This window comes from Acomys minous, assembly GCF_964271855.1.
Source record: "Acomys minous genome assembly, chromosome: 9".
Taxonomy (NCBI): Eukaryota; Metazoa; Chordata; class Mammalia; order Rodentia; family Muridae; genus Acomys; species Acomys minous.
Window position 1 is genome coordinate 88,987,392 of NC_140490.1, and position 19,896 is coordinate 89,007,287.

At 47.9% G+C, this 19,896-nt stretch overlaps 1 protein-coding gene across 2 annotated transcripts in view; it reads right to left on the reverse strand.

Annotated features, from left to right (window-relative positions):
* Window positions 1–1,588: 1,588 nt before the first annotated feature.
* LOC311605627 (overexpressed in colon carcinoma 1 protein homolog) overlaps window positions 1,589–19,896 on the reverse strand; it is a 35,988-nt gene continuing 17,680 nt past the window's right edge. Inside the window, exons 3-6 of one of the 2 annotated variants that reach the window (XM_084796323.1) lie at window positions 7,197–7,232; window positions 6,464–6,543; window positions 5,235–5,270; window positions 1,589–2,472 (exon numbers count right to left, since the gene is read on the reverse strand). In XM_084796323.1, coding sequence (XP_084652449.1) covers window positions 2,462–2,472; window positions 5,235–5,270; window positions 6,464–6,543; window positions 7,197–7,232 — 163 coding nt within the window. In that variant the 3' untranslated portion in view covers window positions 1,589–2,461. Of the gene's footprint in view, window positions 2,473–5,234; window positions 5,276–6,463; window positions 6,544–7,196; window positions 7,233–19,896 lie in introns of both variants that reach the window. The other variant, XM_084796324.1, reaches the window with a different exon arrangement.

The following is a 19,896-nucleotide window of genomic DNA, read 5'->3' on the forward strand; positions in this document are numbered from 1 at the left end:
GGTGTCTCTGTCAGATATTTGGTTCCAGGTGCCCCCAAAGTAACCAATATACAGGTAAGGGAAATCCTTGCCTATGGACCCCAAATCCATCAGTGATGTGGGGCCAGGTCACAGTAACTGAGAGCAGACATCCTCATGGCCCAAGAGTGATGGTGGCATTACAGTGCTTACTGATATAAACACTGTAGAAAAATTTTAGCAGTACCTACTGAAGGAATGGAAAGGGAAAAAAATGGGGCTGGAGCACCCAGTAACTCTGCTACAAGCCCCTAGGATGGGTTTAGGGGTGTATCTCAGTGTACCTGCCTGGCACACATTACACCCTCAGATGGGACCCTGTGATCTCATGATGCGATGTGACAAGGGACCACTCCATCTCAGTGGGGGTCTCCCTCAAGATGTGTACCCCCAGTTTAATATAAAGAGCACAGAGAGGCTCATATGCAGAGACATATCCGAGGTTCCTGTACAGTAACCTTCAAAAGGCCTCTGGAAGGGCTGAGAAAACATCATCAGAAAGAAGAGGAAACAAATAGATAAATCTAACTGGGACACAGTGAGGTCTGGGATGGGAACAGTAGCAAAAGAGACACACAAAAACCTAATGGAATTCCGTCAGAATCGAACCATGTCCCCAGTCCGTCCTTGTGTTCTGTCAGTCTAAAGCTATTTGTAAATTAACTTTTCAAAAGTTAATGTATTTGTTATTTTTTTAATTTGAAAAGAAAATTGGGACAAGGTCTCGTGTGGTTCACTCTGATCTCAAACTCACTGTGTAGCCAGCTAGTCTTGAACCCCTGACTATCCTGCCCCAGGCTCCTCAGGGATGTTACTAATGATATAAACATCGATGGCCCACCCCCCACCCCGAGTGCCTCGGTTGAGCTTGCAGACATTAAGTAGAACATGTGCCTCATAAGTTCTTAGTAAGTTTTACTTTTGAAATCTTTACTTTTATTTTTTAGCAATTTGATGGCTCTACAATTATCACAGCATGCAAATATAGAAGATAGTGCCTTTCTCTTTGGAAAAATTTTCTACTTTTCAGAGAAATCTATTTAACCCGTGTGGTGGTTTGCATAGAAATGGGGCCCCTCATAGACTCATGCGTCTGAATGTTTGGCCCATAAGGAGTGGCACTATTAGGTGTGGCCTTGTTAAAGTGGGTGTGGTCCTGTTAAAGTGGGTGGGGCCTTTTGGAGAAAATGCGTCACTGTGTGGGCAGGCTTTGAGATCTCCTATGCTCAAGCTATGCCCAGTGTGGCACCCAGTCTCCTTCAGCTGCCTTCTACAGATCAAGATGTAGCGCTCTCAGCTCCTTCTCCAGCACCATGTCTGTCTGCGCGCCGCCAAGCTTCCCGCCATGATGATAATGGGCCAAACCTCTGAACCTGTAAGCCAGCCCCAATTAAGTATTTTCCTTCATAAGAGTTGCCTTGGCCATGGTGTCTCTCTCTTCACAGCAGTGAAACCCAAACTAAGACAACCAGAGTTATGTTTCATATTGATATACTCTATTTACAGATGATAATACCCACGTGGCTTTTTTGAAAGTGTTCTTCTGGAAAAAAAAATTGAGAAACCCAGGTAAAGAGGAATAAAAATATTTAATTGTTGAAACAACACACGGGTAAACTGAGTCGCTTACACTGCAGTCATAAATAGGTATACACACTGTCGGCAAACTGAGAGCTTTCCAGGTCTCCCACTAAACATCAACCATAACTCCTAAGTCACAGGGGCGGCGCTAACACAGTGAGATGCTCAGATTCCACAAAGGGCGAACAGGCAACAGGGCGGCTGAAGAACAGTCGGTTGTGTAATAGGCCTTTGACTGAAACAGGAATTTAATCCACACACGGGTATAGCATGCAAATTTAACTAAGGCATTTACAAGTCCTGCAACGTTCTTAAACAAAGGGAAATTCTCTGAAATTTAAATTTAAAAATTTAAACCAACTAGTAAAAAAAAGAGAGATCGTTGTAAGAATCCATTTACCAACTTTACAGCTAAAAAAAAAAACAAATAAAGTAGAAACATCAAAGGACAAGAGGCAAATATACGACTTCAGGTAACTCCTCTAGAGGGCCCTATTACCGTGTTATAAATACAAGGAGGACTGTGTTATATAAAAACTATCAAAAGAGCATCAGTGAAAAAGCAGGACTTTCGTGAACTGTGTTGAAAGGCCAGGACTGTGGTGTGGAGCCTGATGGTCCAGGCCAGGCAGCAACGGCCTTGATGCTTTTTCACTGGTGGACAACAGGAAGTCCCACCGATGAACGCCAAGTCTCACCAGTTTCCTTCTACAACCACATTTGGTATGTACCCATGGCTTTAACCACACAGTTAGGACCTGGGGGGGGGGAGGCACAGCAGGGGACCACCTTGCAGAATTTGGTTGAAGATTATCTGTGTAGTACATAGCCACAGGTCCCTGGAGCCAAATTCCTTCCAAAGTCATGAGCAAGCTATGAAGGAAGAAAAGAAAAGGGGGAGAGAAAAGAATTAGCACCCTCAAAAATCCCAACGTAGATAAAAAGCAAATGTCTCAAGCCTGCAAGTTATTTACTGATTAGCTTTTAGGTAGAATGCATGTTCAATGGCCAACTGGCAGCTACTTAAGATTTAGGATTGGGGCCAGGTGGTGGTGACGCACGCCTTTAATCCCAGCACTTGGGAGGCAGAGGCAGGCGGATCACTATGAGTTCAAGGCCAGCCTGGTCTACAAAGCTAGTCCAGGATAGTCAAGGCTACACACAGACAAACCCTGTCTCAGGGAGGAAAAAAAAAAAAAGATTTAGGATTGGGCAGCAGAGTTCTGGATGTTGGTAATATTTATATAAAGAGATCAAATTGGATGCTGGGTGACTTACTAAAAATAACAATTAAAAATTAAAAAACAGAAGAGCAATGGCCAACCCAGACTGCATGCATGCCAGCACAGAATCTGTAATATAGATCACTTAAGTCAGAATCCTATCCCTTCCCAGCATTTAACTGCAGAGGAGTGCCAGCCAGGCCACAGCCTTGGCGCTCCCCCAGGGGATACTGACGGGACTGGTCCACAGGGCATCTGAGAGCCATCTCATAAGCCGCTGTTTGCTGGCTTGGTAGAAAGAAGACCTATGCTACTATTTCCCTCATGGGGAGAGGATGCCTCTCAAAGAGCCACAGCTACACGGCTGCCGCCATTTCCGCTCTGGAGTCAGGGGCGTGAGAAACTGCCCATTTGCCCGTGTGATGCCGAGATGCTGAAGTCATTCCTTGACTCGGTCCAAAATGTCGCCAAACGAGCTCACGGAGTGAATCCCGTTCTGAAAGGCTGTGGTGTCAGCCCAGAAGAGCGTAGCTTGTCCTTTGTAGCAAAAGCTTCCCAGGACAGCCCTCCCAGCGAGATTCAGTCCGAGGACAGGCCTGGAAAGTCGCAGGTGTAGGTGTGCCACAGACAAGAGGGACAGAGGGCACGGAGCCCCTCAGGAAATTGGAAAGCCAAGCCAGACAGCTGAGAAAGCCTTTCTGGCAATTTCAAAGGTGAGGCGAGGGAGAGCCCGGGATCAAACTGGCTACTTAAGAGATCCGATCAAAGAATCAAGGAAACAGAAGAGGGTGACAGTCAGGGGACACATACGGATCCGTGAGGGGGGTGAGGGTATCTCAACCACGTGGGCTGGGTCAGCAGTAACCACTAAACTGCTACTGGGGACTTTCTGACCCTCCCCCCTTTATAAAGGCACAGCTAAGGCACAGCACAGTTCACCTGGGGTCTGCTTTGCGCAGCACAGGGGGCCAGGTTCCTCCTGTGAGTCTGCAGGGCACCTCTTCTGATCAGTTCCCACACCTGTGAGACACTTCCTCTTTATAAAAGAGGGACGGGGTGAGAGTACAGGCTGGCGTCCCACCAGCTCAGCTGACACAAAAAGGCAGATCGCACACAGACTTCCAAAAGGGACCAAGTGACAGCCACCCCAGGGGGAATTCTGTGTGGGGAGGGGGATTCACTCTATTCGAATACTAGACTTTAAAAATTCTTGGTGAGGCAGGGCATGGTGGCGCACGCCTTTAATGCCAGCACTCAGGAGGCAGAGGCAGGCGGTTCGCTGTGAGTTGGAGGCCAGCCTGATCTACAAAGTGAGTTCAGGAGAGCCAAGGCTACACAGAGAGACCCTGTCTCGAAAACCCAAAAATCATCATCATCATCGTCGTCGTCGTCGTCGTCCTTGGTGAATTTTCAAGAGCTGCTGCTGGTGGGGGCTCCAGCCTAAACCTCCATGCTGCCTCTCTGAGGAGCCGCAACCCTCCGGTGGGGAAACTTCTCCACCTGCCTCTGTCAGCCTGCTCCACGCACGAGCCTACCCCATCCACACACCAACTCCAGCACTGACCCCGGGACAAGAGGTGCTTCAACAGCAAAGAACTCTTGTTTCTGGTTTGCTAGAGTCTGGGTTCTAGAAGGAGGGGGGAGATGGGTAGGGGGAGGGGGACGAAAAAGTGGGGGAGGAGGGAGAGAAAGAGTAAGAAGGGAGAAAGAGGACGAGGGCAGCGATGAAAGGAAAAGCTACCGCTTGTTCCCTTTAATCCCAACAACAACCCTTATAAAGCCAAAGGTCCATTCTACAGATTATAAAACTGAGACGACAAGAGAAAAGTAACCTGCTCAGCCAGCCAGCGGAAGAGCCTGAATTCAAGCCTAAGGCTGACTTCGAACACATAACAGGCTCTCTCAGAAAAGGGAGGCTTCTTAAGAGGCTAGGTGTGTTTGGCAAGCCCGGCACACAGTGAAGAGCCAAACACGGACTGCGCCATGGAACCCACATGTCTGCTCCTGTGTAGACCAGAATGACTGTCCGTCCCCACTGGTGTTCCGCTACGGACTTATCTCCCCCGAACCTCCGGCTACGCACTGATTTCTGGCTCGCCTCTCCGCCTGAGGTCTCCCATCTGTCTGTCATTCAAGCCCTGAGTCCTCCCAGGCTTTGGTGAGCCCTGGGGTTTGCAGGCAGGCTTGCGGCTTGCTCTCTTACTGAGCGAATTCTGCTGTGTTTGGGAAAAAATGTGAGACCATTGAAGCTGGGAAGACGACGGGCCGGTCTCTGTACAACGAAACCCTCCAGTCGCAGGAGGAGACTCTCATCCTGGGATTCCAGGGTTCCGGGAGACACACACAGAAATCACAAGCCTTCTTTGTCGTCGAGGGTCAGTACAGGAGACAATTCGGGAAAACACACCGTACCTCTCGGGTATGCAGCCATCACTGCTTTGTCTTCCTCTAATCTTAGAGAGAAAATGAATAACAGTTAGTGTTCGGCTTTTTAAAAGCTCATTATAGTTTCCCAAAGGCTACCAATAGTCTGTCTGTCTGTCTGTCTATCTGTCTGTCTGTCTCTCTCACTCTCCTCTCTTCTCTTCTCTCTCTCTCTCTCTCTCTCTCTCTCTCTCTCTCTCTCTCTCTCTCTCTCACACACACACACACACACACACACACACACACACACACACACGCGCTCATCAAAATCATAATGTAATACAGCTTTGTGAGCACTTCGTTTTTACTGTCATCACCACACTTGCGATCAGCTCATCATCTTCCTGCTACGGAAGTGCAGCCCGTGTTCACAAACACTCCATTACCTTGTTTAAACACCGGCTTCCCATTTCACACCCATCAGCGCTGAAGTTAACAAGAAATTAAGAGTGTCCGTGGCGCATACACACCAATAAAAATCCCAATTTGCAACCAACCTCCGAGTGAATTGGGCTTTGGCGGAAGTCGCTTTTAACATGTGGGTGGCAATTTTGAGAAACAGTGACAAGGAACAAACAGTTCACACGTGGCTCGCCGCCACTTCGGATCAGATAGGTTAAGTCAGGCAAATGGAAAATATGAATTGCATAGCTTTTTGAGACCATGGAGATAGCTCAGTAGGTAAGGCAAAGTGCCTGCTGAGCAGCATGATGACCTGAGTTTGAGCCCCCAAACTCACATTTTACAAACAAAGCCTAGCATGGTGGCATGCACTTGTAACCCTGGTGCTGAGGAGGCAAAGACCGGCAGGCCTCTGGGCTTGCTGGCCAGCCAGACGACAGGACTTGCCAAGGCCCAAGTCGGTGAGAGACCCTATCTCCAAAACGGAGGAGGACAGCTCCTGAGGACCAGCAGAGCCTCTTCTCTGACCTTCACATGCGTGTGAACCTGCACACCCATAGATGCATGCATGCACACACTCATGCATGCACACACAAATACTCAGCCACACATACATAGACACACACCGCACACAGAGGACATACACACAGACACACAAAAACCCACACCCATAAATATACCACATACATACATACATACACACATGCATGTGCACACACATGCACGCACGCACACATACACACATGCACATACACACACATACACACTCATTTTTTTTTCTTTTTAGGAAATAGTTCCACATAACCCTTGCTTACTTTTCTGTACAGTCTTTGCTTGACTAGACACCATACTGACAGCTTCAGAGGGCAGGCCAACATACACTCCTCCATAGTTTCTTTCAAAAAAGAAATGAGATCAATTTAAAGGGTGCTGGAGGGAGAGAAGCATCAAAAACTGAGGCACAGACCACTCCACACAACTACACAATTATGAAGATAACTCATGACTTTTCGAAAATTCTTGTCTCTCTGTGTTAAAAAGGAAGCTTTGGGGAAAAAATAGCTGTGTTAAGTCAGTAAAATGTTCAAATATTTTGCTTGTAATGAGAAAGCAAAGAAGAGAGCTAGGTAACTATAGTGACGTGGTGAGTAATATGTGACAGGTGTCAATCACCATTTATGACAGATGCCGAGGTCCCTGTGGTATTAGGCACAAAAATCACTTTCTCATAGAGAAAGACATGTGTGGTGTGAGAGAGAGGGCCCCGGAGTGCACAGCAGAGGAGAATGGACCTGGGGAAGCGTGAGAGGAACAGGAAGTGGACGGGTGAGGAAGGGAAGTCAGCTCAGGGACAGGAGTGGCCCAGAGCCACAGTCACAGGACAGAGCACAAGATCCTCAGTCTGGGCTGCCATCTTTTCAGATTGCGTCCCTTTCAGGCCACCACCAGATGGAATCTGCGCTATCATCCTGTGCTAGCGTGGGTCACACCATGAGCTACGGCTAAAATCACTCACGTCAAACCAGCCGTGACAGCCAGTGCACGTACCTCCTCTTGTCCTCTTCTGTTATGGAGTCTTCTGTTCTAAAAGGCCAAAAACAACCACCATGAGCCATTCAGCTGTGCCCCAGACACCTCATCCTCGGTTACAAGCGAAGTCGGGGTGACAGTGCCCTTGTTTCCCATCTACGCCGCCCCGCGCCCCTGCAGCACAGTAAGTACTCTGGCTACCTCTGACCGTACACCAAAGACTGAGCAAGTTTCTACGTATCAAAATAGATCGAGGCGGCAAATGCTCACAAGCCCTGCTGGCGAGCCAAATAGAGGACCAGGGGCAGCTGAGACTGGAGAGGCCACAAAGGTTAGATGTCAGAAAGCTGTCACCTGCTCCCTGGTGACTGACAGTGGCAAGCTGCCTGGACCTCATGCATAAAATAAAGGGTGTGGCAGGTGACCCCCTGAAACCCTTCCCAGCTTTCACTGTGGTGTAGAGCCCCTTGCGCCATTAGAGAGGCACAGCTGAGCACAGTAAGAGAATTCTCTCGTGAGAAAGAATTAATGCTGATTTGATTTCCCTTTGTTCAAAAAATGAGCCCTTTAATACACATTCTACTACAGAGAGTAGGGAAACATTCCAAAGAAACTTCCTTTTTCTTTTTTCTTTTTTCTTTTTTTTTAAGATTTATTTATTACTTATACAGTATTCTGCCTGCATGTACACCTGCACGCCACAAGAGGGCATCAGATCTCATTATAGATGGTTGTGAGCCATCATGTGGCTGCTGGGAATTGAACTCAGGACATTTCGAAGAACAGCCAGTGCTCTTAACCTCTAATCCATCTCTCTAGCACCCTCCCCCAAAGGCTCTCTCTTCCTTAAAACGCAGAGTCAGTGCTGGAGACATAGTTCAGTTGTTAAGGGCTTGTGGTGCAAGCCATGAGACCCCAGTTTGATCCGCAGAAGCCAGACGCAGATGATGCATGCTTGTCATCCCAGTAGTTGGAAGACAGAGGCAGGCTGACCCCTGGGGGGGCAGGACATTGCTGGCCGACCAGCTATGCTATATTGCTAAGCCAAAGGCTAGTGCCAGCCTCTGCCTCAAAACAAGAAGAAAAAAAAAAAAACAGACACCTCAATAAAACACCTGAGCTTGACCTCTGGTCTCTACATGCCCTTGTGCACACACATGCACACACACTCACACAAATATACACATAGGTGCACACACACACAAGGTTACATGGATGTTTGCATCCTGGGCTCAGTTCAATAAATGACATCTCAGGACTGATTTCACACCCGAGAACGGTATTACTTTCAATCAAGAAAAAATGGACGACGCATCCTGGAAAACAACACCTGAGCTTGACCTCAGGCCCCCGGGGTGCTTTTAAGAGACTCTCTCCTTGTATAAGAGGAGTAAACATTCCAGTATAATTCCTCAGCCTATCACTAAGGAAAAGCCGGCAGCAGGGCCCTGGTTAGCACACACAGGTTGCTCAAAAGGCAACATGGAGGTCATCCGGAAGGGGCCTCGGGCAGAGCACACACCGCAGGCTACAACGGCCTCACTGGGTCTTCTGATTCCGGAGGTAGCTTTGCCATGGTTTTCACCCACTTAGAATTTGAGTCGGCAGCTTCTGCCGCAGCTGTGCGCGCGCCTGTGATTTCCCTCGCCTCGAGCAGATTTGACAGTTACCCGGTGAATGCTGCCCACGAGCACAGTAACACTGAGATTGGGCGTGAAATCCATCCTGAGATGCCGTTTACTGAACTTAGCCCAGTAGTTACACGCCACGCGATCTTCCGTTTCGCCCGCCCTTGCAGCAGAGCCTAATCCTTCTGTAGCTGAGGAGTATCACAGCGCTGTATTAGAAAGGGGGTTGTGCATATTGCTGTGGTGATATTTACTGCTTTAAACTAAAATGGATTCGTAGATCTGTGGCACAAAGAATAGGGAAAGAGTGGTGAGAGGCTCAGACGCACTTATGAGAACTGTTTGCTGTGGTCCTCAGGGACTTACACTACTGGCTGGCACGCCATCATTTATGAAGATGTCACTAGTAGGTTTGGACATGCATGATGTCTCACCAATTCAGCCACAGCCCTTCTTTCTTCTTCTATTTTTTTTTCTTTCTTTCTCCCCCCCCCCCTTTGTTTTTCAATTCAGGGTTTCCCTGCGTAGCCTTGGCTGTTCTGGACTCACTCTGTAGACCAGGCTGGCCTTGAACTCACAGAGAGCCACCTTCCTCTGCCTCCCGAGTGCTGGGATGAAAGGTGTGTGCCACCACTGCCTGGCCATACCCTTTCTTTTCACATTCAATTTCCAGCTATGTGTTTTAATTCTTCCTTCTTTTGCCTAACTCTGGTTCAAATTTTAACTTTCCCAAATACAAGAAAACGGTAATGTTTAAAAATATTTATTTTTAAGTGTGTGTGTGTGTGTGTGTGTGTGTGTGTGTGTGTGTGTGTGGCCTTTGGAGGGCAGAGGCATCAGAGCCACCATGGCTGGGATTACATGAAGTTGTGAGCTGCCCAGCGTGAGTACCCCCTCCGAGAGTAGTCCATCTTCTTAACTGCCGAGCTATCTTGTCAGCCTATTATTTTAGACCTATTCTCTCTTATCAACTCTCTAAAACCCAGTCTGTGTTCTCAGTATAAACAACCTTTGCACGAACAGGAAATGATAACACAGTCGTCAGATTGAGTTATTAAAGTTTCAGGTACAAATTCTCTAAAGACCTCATGTATAACGGATGCCCAGTCTCAGGCTGGGAAAAGGGGCTCCGTGTATAAAGTGTTTGCTGTGTGGATGCGAGGGCTGGAGTTTGGATCATCCGCATCCATGTAAGAGCCGAGCAGGGGTGCCACACTCCCAGAATTATACAGAAATGCGGGGCTTTCCTCAACAGCCTGGTGAGCTGGAGGCAGTGGGAGACCCTGCTTCAATAAAATAAGTAGTGATGGCGAACTGTACATGACGTCATCTTTGAACTTCTACACACGCACGCACGCACGCACGCACGCACGCACGCACGCACGCACACCATCCAGTCTTTTAAACACCATCCCATTCAAGCAAGGTGGAGGAGAATCCTGGCTGTGCAGCACTCACTTTAGAAGAAGCCTCTAGACACTGCTGGAAACCATCAATCTTAGCATTTTTTTTTTCAATTGCTATGTCACTCCTGTGTTCCCAGGCTCAAGGGCTGTCCTGACCAGCTGCTACATTAGAATCATCTGGAAAACCAGAGCCGGGCTAAGACTGAACAGCTGGTTGCTCTAGATGGAATCTCCTTGATAGAAAGAAATGTCTGAGGTACTATTCAGCTGCCAGCAGAGATCACGCACTGCCCTGGCAACACGGAAGCTGTGCGCACCCTCCCTGCTGGGCTGAAGTGGGTCTCCCCAGCCACACGGGCCACGTACAGGGAAAATAAAGCTTTGGCAAACTAAGGGAGGCCTGAAGATGCAGGGCCAAAGGCCCAAAGGCCAATGGGATTTCTTTAAGGTGAATGGGTTTTAGGCTCCACTTGAGAGTCTTGCCTGCCCACAGCTAGCCTTCCTGTGCCCAGGGACAGCCAGGCTGTGGAGAAGCAGGCGAAGAGGCGGCCATTAAGCTCAAGGAGCAGGAGTGGAGACATTTGGATTCCCAAAAGTGACCTTGCTACGCTGGAAAGACCACTAGAGTGCAGCATTTTCCATAAGCAGCCCACCACATGTACCCATACACATAAACACACGTAACGGCGACTACTGGAATATGCCGTTTCCAACAGAAGTCCTTCACACATGCACACACATATGTACATGAATATATGTGTGGGCAAACAGGTCAACGCACACACAAAAAATGTGTGAGAACATGCAAATACACATACAAATACAAACACAACACATGCATACACAAGCACACAAGCATACACAGGAAACAGAAGCGCACACAGAAACTAACACACACAATCATGCGCACGTGCATATACAAACATGTGACACAAATATACATGAAGAAATAAGTATATGCATACAAGGGAACACATAAGGATATTTGTGCACCTATACTTGGAAGTACATACATGTACATAAAAAGCTGCCTACACATTAGAACACATGCGCACATATGTGCATACACATAAACAAATATTTACACATAAATACACCCAAACACAAAGATGCACAAGTACACACATATATATTAAAACACACAAATATGCACTCAAGTACAGAAACATATCTATGCACTAAAACATGCATGCATACATATGCATGTGTGCTGACAAAAACATACACTTATTTGCACATAAGCATGCAATTATAAATATATATATATGCACACACTCAAACATTCATGCACATAAAGACACAACTACAAATACATATACACAAAAACACATGTGCACACACATGTGCATGCACTTATACTCAAATACACAGGCATGTGCACACACCTACATGCACAAACACATCCACACATTGCACACTTTCACGATTGCACACACTTGCTGAAACACAAACACATATACAAAGAAGGGCACACACATGTAAATACAAACGCACACAAACACATGCACATAGCACATGCACTCAGAGTCACACAAACATGTACACAAAGTACAAATGTACACATATGCCCCCATGCATGTAAATATATGCACATACTAACATGCACACATAAACAAAGGCACACATGCACACACAATATACACAAAAGCATGCAAGCATATGAAAACATGCACACACAAAAATAAATACAAATACACAAACACACACACAAACTGGCACATATTTGCAGATACGTGCGCATACAAAATATGCTTGCAAACAGAGCTATACACACATGCACTCACGCACACACACATAGGTACACACACATCCACACCCATGCACACTGTGGTATGGAAGACTGGCTTGCCTCTCCTTCATCCCTTTTATCCCTTGTAAGGAGATGTGCACATTGACCAGCAGTGGCTCAAAACTGGAATCCTAAATTAATCTCACCACACACTCACCCGGGGACTTAGACAGAAACTTGAGGTCTTTGGGGCTCTAATTTGTCTTCAAGCCCAAGTTCTGAATGCTATGCTCAGTCCATGAGCAACAGAGCTGACCCGTCTTGTCCCCCATAAACCTCTATTGCCTTTAGCGTGTGTTAATATGTCCCTAGCTGAGGGTCAGAGAGAACGTCTGAGGGGTACTGAACGGCCAAGATCCCCGTGGGGCATTTGACCATGTCCCCTGGAGAGGGAGACCTGGTGTCACTCAGAGGAAGGACAGCAGGTTACCCAGAAGAGACTTGATACCCTATGAGCATATACAGGGGGAGGTAATCCCCCTCAGAAACAGTCATAGGGGAGGGGAATAAGGAGAAAATGGGAGGGAGGGAAGAATGGGAGGATACAAGGGATGGGATAACCATTGAGATGTAACAAGAATAAATTAATTTTAAAAATGTATATAGAAAAAAAAAAGATCCCCGTGGGGAACACAGATAAATTTGAAACGAAGAGCAAGTTTGGTGGCCCATGAGCAGCACTGTGAGTGCACGGAGACTTCTGTAAGGAACAGAAGTGATGGAAATCATTAGTTATAACGAACGATGCACAGACACCAGCTGCCTGTGCTGGGTCGGAGCATCCACAGCCAGGTAAGCTCCAATGAGCCACTGAGCTGCGCTGCACCTCACTGAGGCTGCAGTCACTTTCCCCTCGCGGCCACTAACGCTCCACTGGGAAGGTGGTGACTATCACATGGGTTGCAGCTGAAGACTTTTCCCTACACCAGTGCGGAGGGAGGCACGCAGGGGCTGGGGGCCGGAAGTGAGAGCAGACCGTTGAAATCACATTTCCCCCCCCCCCCAGCTCTGAGAATGGGAGCTATCAAGAGAAGTCCAGAAGTTTCCTCAGAACAGGCAGCGTCATTGTTCTTTGCCAGAACTGAGGCACACTGGGAAAAGCAGATAGCAGGATGGCTTTACCTCCTGAAGTCTCTCCTTGGAGAGGAGAAAGCCTACAGATTGAACTGTTCCCAGCTGGAGAAGATAAAATGAAAATGAGGCAAAATCACAGTGCATGAACCAGAAAGGGGGCCGGGCAGCTCTTCTGCACTTGATAAGGCTTAGGGAGTTAACTGATCCAGATACCAGGGGGGAGGGGGACACAGCACCTCCAATCATCCAGAATTGCACCCTGTAGTGTGGGACCATACGGCCCAGGGATGGAAGAGGCTGAGGGAGCTTCAACCCTAGATACCACAAACAGGAAGATGGCAGGAGTTGGCTACCTCCCCTCTCCCAACCTAGCACCACAAAACCCATTCCGCAAAACCATCAACCCTAGTAAGAATTAATTACCCTGACAGTTACCAGGTTTCACTCTTGTTTGACCTTATAAGGTAACACACACACACACACATACACACACGCACACACACACACACACACACACACACACACACACACCACCCTGGACCCTACATTCCCTAAGTACGCAAATGAAGCATCTTCCAACACCCGTGCCTTGGCCAGTGGTACCCGGCCACACAAACCTTGCCCCCAGAGACCCTGGCCACCTCCCTAGGGGAATAAATACCCCTCCTCCAATAAACCGAACCAGTTCTCTGAAATTGGTCCCAGGTGTGTTCAGTGCCTGTGCACTCACCGCCTGCCCAGACCCTGCGCTGTAGTGCACTCACCTGGCTAAGCTCCCTCCCTCCAGTCCACGGAGGGTACAAAGCGCACAACCGCTACAGCAAGCGGGAAGCGGGAAGCAGACACAGGGCAGCACTGTGGAACAGAAGGTGAGGGGAACCAGGGAATATGTCTAACGCATGCTGGAATACAAGGGCCGTGCCTCATAACACGAACTACTTCTGGTGCAGAGAAACGGTATCTGTCAGACACGGAAGCCAGGGGCTAGGTTGATTTCGCCCCCGCCCCCACCCACCCACCCCCGCCCATGCATACACCACTCCTTTCCAGTTGAAATTTGAGTCCTCATCAGATGAAACGCACAATAACCCAAAATCATTCTCTAAGATGAAGCTGCCTCCTCTAGCACTCAACAGGGATTTCAGACACACAAGGGAATGAACCTGTGTTTTCAAGTCTTCAGGGAGAGGAGTTATCACAGCAAGGCCCTGCAGTGCCCTCTGACCTTCTGCCTGTTATCCCAGTAGGGGAAGAAAAGTCAGTGGTTCCCACTTGGCCTCACTCGGCCTTAGCTACTGTGTAGCCTTCACTTCGTGGTCAGAGGGCCGCCGGGGGTGCAGGCAGCTAGCGGAGACACTGTTCCACTTATGACTCAATTCAGAAAGCAGGCAGAGCACGGATCTGCAGGCTACAGCATCCGCTGTGACTTCAACCTTGGCCCAAATTCCATTTTCTTTACCAGACTACACAAGGCAGTCTGGGAATGGGAGCCAACAGCTGCAATGAAGGTCCTCCACTGTCTTTTGTTGTTGTTGTTTTTTGGTTTTTGTTTGTGTGTTTGTTTTTCGAGACAGGGTTTCTCTGTGTAGCCTTGGCTGTCCTGGACTCACTTTATAGACCAGGCTGGCCTCGAATTCACAGTGATCCGCCTGCCTCTCGAGTGCTGGGATTACAGATGTGCGCTACCACGCCTGGCTCCAGTCTGTTCCCACACATGTCCTCCAGGCTTGCAGTCATGGTTGCTACGTGAGTTCCCCTTGCTTGGACAGTGGAGGCCACAGATCCATTCTCATTTGGAGATCTCAGCTCCTGTCACCTCAATGGCCCTGACTTCATGGGTCAGGGAGCTGAGGTGGCATCTTCAAATCTAAGAGCTATGAGGACACTGGAGCAGGGGCTAAGCAGCAAGCGAGCAAGGCCAGGCCCCACCCACGTGGGGGGAGTCGTGGAGAAGGGGGAGGAGCCTACAGAGAATCAAGGGAACCAGACTCAAGGCGCAGATCCAACTTTAGAGTGCCGAGTATAAGCCTTTTCACAATTGAAGGGCCAATCAGACCACCCCGTGCTAGCCTCAAGCACCAATAGCAATCAATCAGGTTAGTGTAGCAATAAGGAGATGTGGGGGAGAGGGAGCTAGGGGGGAAGGTCACCTCAGGAGACTTCCATAAAGAAGGGGGAAAACAGTCACACCCCCCCCCAGCCTAGGATCCATTTCAAGACCTCACTAGGGTGCTCGGAGTCCCTAGTAGAGCAACACCATGTGCAGTGGATCAGGAGCAATCCAGGAGCCGCAGGAGCCGCGTGCGCCTCACTCACCATTTTCTGTGGGCCACACACCCCCCAAAGGCTTATCTAGACTTCCCACACCTACCCACCCAGGCAAGGGGCCCCCAGGTGGATATTTCCCACCGCAGCTGAACCGCACTAAGGCCCCGTCAGAGGATTGAAGCTGCTGGCTGGCGAAATGTAGCGAGAACACCAGCTCTTCTAATTCATTTCACTGCCCTAATTTAGGCCTGTCTAGCACTCTTGAGAGAAGATAAAGGAAATTGAAAAGGCTACAACAGCTGTCTCTTACCTAACCAGAGCCCAAATGGCTACAAGGCACCCCTGCAGCTTGGAACACTGTTTGGGGGGGGGGGCTTTTGTTTCTTTGTTTGTTTGTTTGTGGTGTTAGCTTTGGGGGTTTGGGTTTGCTACAGATTTAACCCCGGGGCTTTGTCCACACTAAGCAGCATGTTTCCACTGAGTACGCCCCACTCCCAACCTAACACAGTTCACTGACTGTATGCCACAAGCCACCTTGGTTTCTACTCCCCAGAGCTAAGCACAGAGTGAAGGGAGGAAGGAGAGATGAAGTCTGACAGAAGGGCCTTTTCTCTACAGTGGTAGCAGGGACCACCTACGTAAGGACTTGTGAGCACTGTTATTGCATTTCATTTATGTGTGTGCATGTGTGCACAAGTATGTCAATGGTCGTGCTGTGCACAGGAGGTCAGGGGACAACAGGAGTCAGTCTCTCTGTCTACCACGCAGGTCTCAGGGACCAAGCTCGCGTCCTCAGCCCAAGGGACCAGGGCTGTCTGTCATCAGCTGAGCCATATGTAAGTCATTTTAAAGGCCTAGAAAGGTGTAGATTGGAATGAAATTCATCACCTGTTGTCTGGCTAAAGATACAAATTCGAAAGCCAGGCGTGGTGGCACACGCCTCTGATCCCAGCAGAGGGAGGGGGATCACTGTCAGTTCGAGGCCAACCTAGTCTACAGAGTGAGTCCAGGACAGCCAGGGTAACACAGAGAAACCCTGTCTCGGAAAGGGGGGGGGGGGGAAGCCCACAAATTCAAGTTCTCCGTTATCAGTCATGAGTGTCTCAAAGTCAATAATAAAAGGAGAGGCCAGTAAGTTAGCAAGAGACAGGAAAGAGCCTGGGGCGGGGCTGGAACCACAAGATGCATGTGGTGTAAACGGTCCATCCCACAGCTGTACTCAGAACAGAGCTTAACAAGAAGACTTAGCTCTCCAGTCTCAAGAGCAGAGACACTAAAGGGCTTGACATCAGTTTTCAGGAGGCATTACTCCGGTCCGTCGTGACACATGAACCACTAGGCTGAGACACTTGTGTTTCCCAGAGGGAGCGTGACTCCTTTTCCTGTATCAAGATTGTGTTTGAAAACTATGTGGGATGTGGTTTAAGATTTTTTTTTTTTAATATGAGTGAAATGTTCCTAACCATTTTCTGAGGCAAGCCTAAAGAAGTTCGAGCCCACAGAAACGTTCCCAAAGAATCAACCACTAACCTTTGAGAACCAAGTTTATAAAACGCATTGAGCATTTCATTGAAGTGAGGGTCTCTCTTTGTCAGCAGAGATATAGGGTCTCTTGCCAAAAGAACAGGTTTTCCAGGGAAAATATGTCAAGGCTAAAGCCACCCACTGAGAATAATAATCTCCAAGGTTAAGATCACAAACTTCCAGGACTCTGACTCAGAACCCTGGTCACAAGGTCAATGAGAATGTTCGCAAAAGCAAATGTTACTGCAAGTGCAGCAGACTGCTGTAATGCTCATCCCTCTTGCCTTTAATGTCTTGGGATTGTGGGCACGTCCTCCGCATGCGGTTGAGGCATGAGTTAGTCCACAGAGAAGGATGCCCTTTAGGAAAAGGCAGACAGACCCAGAGAGGGAGAATGTTTGCGAAGCCCCAGGTACCAAGGCAACCATCGCATCTAAGAGTATAGACCGTGCCTATTTAATCCCACTTGCAGCTACGTCTTGTGAGCTACCCCAAACCAGGGTGCCGCTCTTCCTCCCTGCCCCAGGGTCAATCATACATTGATCCAGAGGCTACAAATAATTACACACCTTTCTGCTCCATCTTCATCTTGTAGGCTTTTCCTAATGAACCAGCTACGGATCATCTCCTTAGTCATAAAGAGGCTCTGTTTTCTTTTAAGTCAAGCCTCTAGAAGATGGACCACTCCCAACTGGCCAGCGCCTGTGGTTTCTCAGCAAAAGGTGGGCTTTCCTCCACTCAGCCTTTCAATAATGTATTTGGTACAGGTCCATTTAAAAACAATCAGCTGTACAGGACACAACAAAATCTTTCAATTATTTTACACTATGATTTTTATTCTATCAGCAATTAGCAGGTTCACTAAGAGAAACCTTTTCAACACTGATCCATCAAATAGACCCAAACAGGTGATCCCAGCTACATGACAAAGAGGCTGAAGTTCGAAGGTTATAAGTTCAAGTCCAGACTGGGCTACTTAGTAAGACAATGTCTCAAAATTAAAAATAAGAAGAGGGGTTGGGGCCAGGCGTGGTGGCACACGCCTTTAATCCCAGCATTCGGGAGGTAGAGGCAGGTGGATCGCTGTGAGTTGGAGGCCAGCCTGGTCTACAAAGCGAGTCCAGGACAGCCAAGGCTACATAGAGAGACTCTGGGAAAACAAAATACAAACAAAACAAAACAAACAAACAAAAAAAAATCAAAAAAAAAAGAAGAGGGGTTGGGATATAACTTAGTTTGCCTAGGACATTTAAAGCCCTAAGGTTCAGAACTGCCATCCATCCATCCATATACATACATACATACATACATACATACATACATACATACACACATACATACATACATACATACATGTGCCTCCAGGGGAATTGGCGTGGGACTGGCAAGGTGGAGCATGTTCAAACAAATGAACACACACACACACACACACACACACACACACACACACGGTAGTCAAAATATCTTCATCATTGTATTTTCTCAGCTTTGGGGTTGAATGAACTACCCTAAAAATGCCCAAACTCTTTGAGGGTTAAAATCACAAAACCATGTCATGCTTTCCCCCGGCCCCCTCAAAAAAAACTACACACACACACACACACACACACACACACACACACACACACACACACTGCTGAGCAATCAGTAGACACAGCATCTCTCCAATTTCTCCCTGCTTCGTTTTCCCTGAAAACCACAAGAATCTCACTTCCCTCCACCTCTCAGAGCAAACATATTTATGTGGCAAAAAAAACAATGGATTTTGTTTTGTTTTGTTTTGTTTTTTACTTATTCATCAAGAAAAAATGTTCTAAATATAAAGCTCTTCTTAGAGAGCCGCTCTGAGAAGCAGAAAAACAACCCATTACCTGCGCCTTTCCCATCCATCTACCACCTCATTTGTAAAGAGTACAAATTTAATACGGAAGCTGCCAGAGCCGGCGCTCCATTCTGGTTGTCTAGTTTTTTGGGGTTTGTTTTTGTTTTTTTCACAATAGTCTTTTGAAATAGGTTTTTCGTTTTGCTGCAGGGGAGGCTGTTTTGGGGGTGTGTTGTCACTTTGTTTTTTGTTTTAGACGAAGTCTCACAAGGGTAGCCCAGGCTAGCCTCAAACCCTTTGCCTCTGCTGCTTCTGGAGCTTTGGGATGAAGGCATGAACCACCCCACCCAGCTGGAACGGGCTTATTAATTAACAATACATTTGCCATAATTATAGTATAATTCTCCACATGCAAACCTTATCACTCAACTTTCTTTAGTTCTTTAATGGTGCCCCCAGCTCCTCAGAGTAGTGCTACAATTAGAATTTGAAACTGTCCCCATAGGCTTGTGTTTTCAACAACAGTGCCCTGCCCTGCCCTGCCCTGCCCTGCCCTGCCCTGCCCGGTGGCACAATTTCTGGAAGCCGTGGAGACTTTAAGAGGTAGAGCTAGTTGGCAGAAGGCTCTCTCCAGGAGTGGGCCTTTGCAGGTACAGCCACTGCTCGTCCCTGCCTCACTCCCTGCTTCCTGGTGATACAGGCAGACCCTGTCCCCTGCCCCTGCCACCAAGCCCTCCCTGCCAGGAGCATCTGAAGCTCAGCCAAAAGCAGTCTTTCCTCCCGATTTATGTCAGGAGTGTTGGTGCAGTCATGAGACATGTAACCAACACTGTGGCGCAGAGCAAATCTACCAGACAGTTAAGAGGCGATTTCCAACTCAATTCTTCTGCCACAGGCTGTATTCAATCTAATTCACTGGTCCGAGATTTCAAACCTTCTTCCAGCGTTCTAATTCTCATTCTTTCCCAAGACTGGCTGCAGGTTTTTGTTTGTTTGTTTGGTTTGGTTTTTTGTTTTGTTTGGTTTTTTTTTTTTAGCCCCCTGAAAAGCACAAGTAACATTGGCTTCAAAGCAGGTACTTTGGGCCTCTGCAGAGAGAAAGGGGACCAAGGGCTAAGTTGCATCTCCAACCTTCACCTGATGTCCTAATTGCTCTCTTCTCGGAGAAGAACCACAGTCTGAGGGGGTCTGTCAGGCCAGTGGCAGA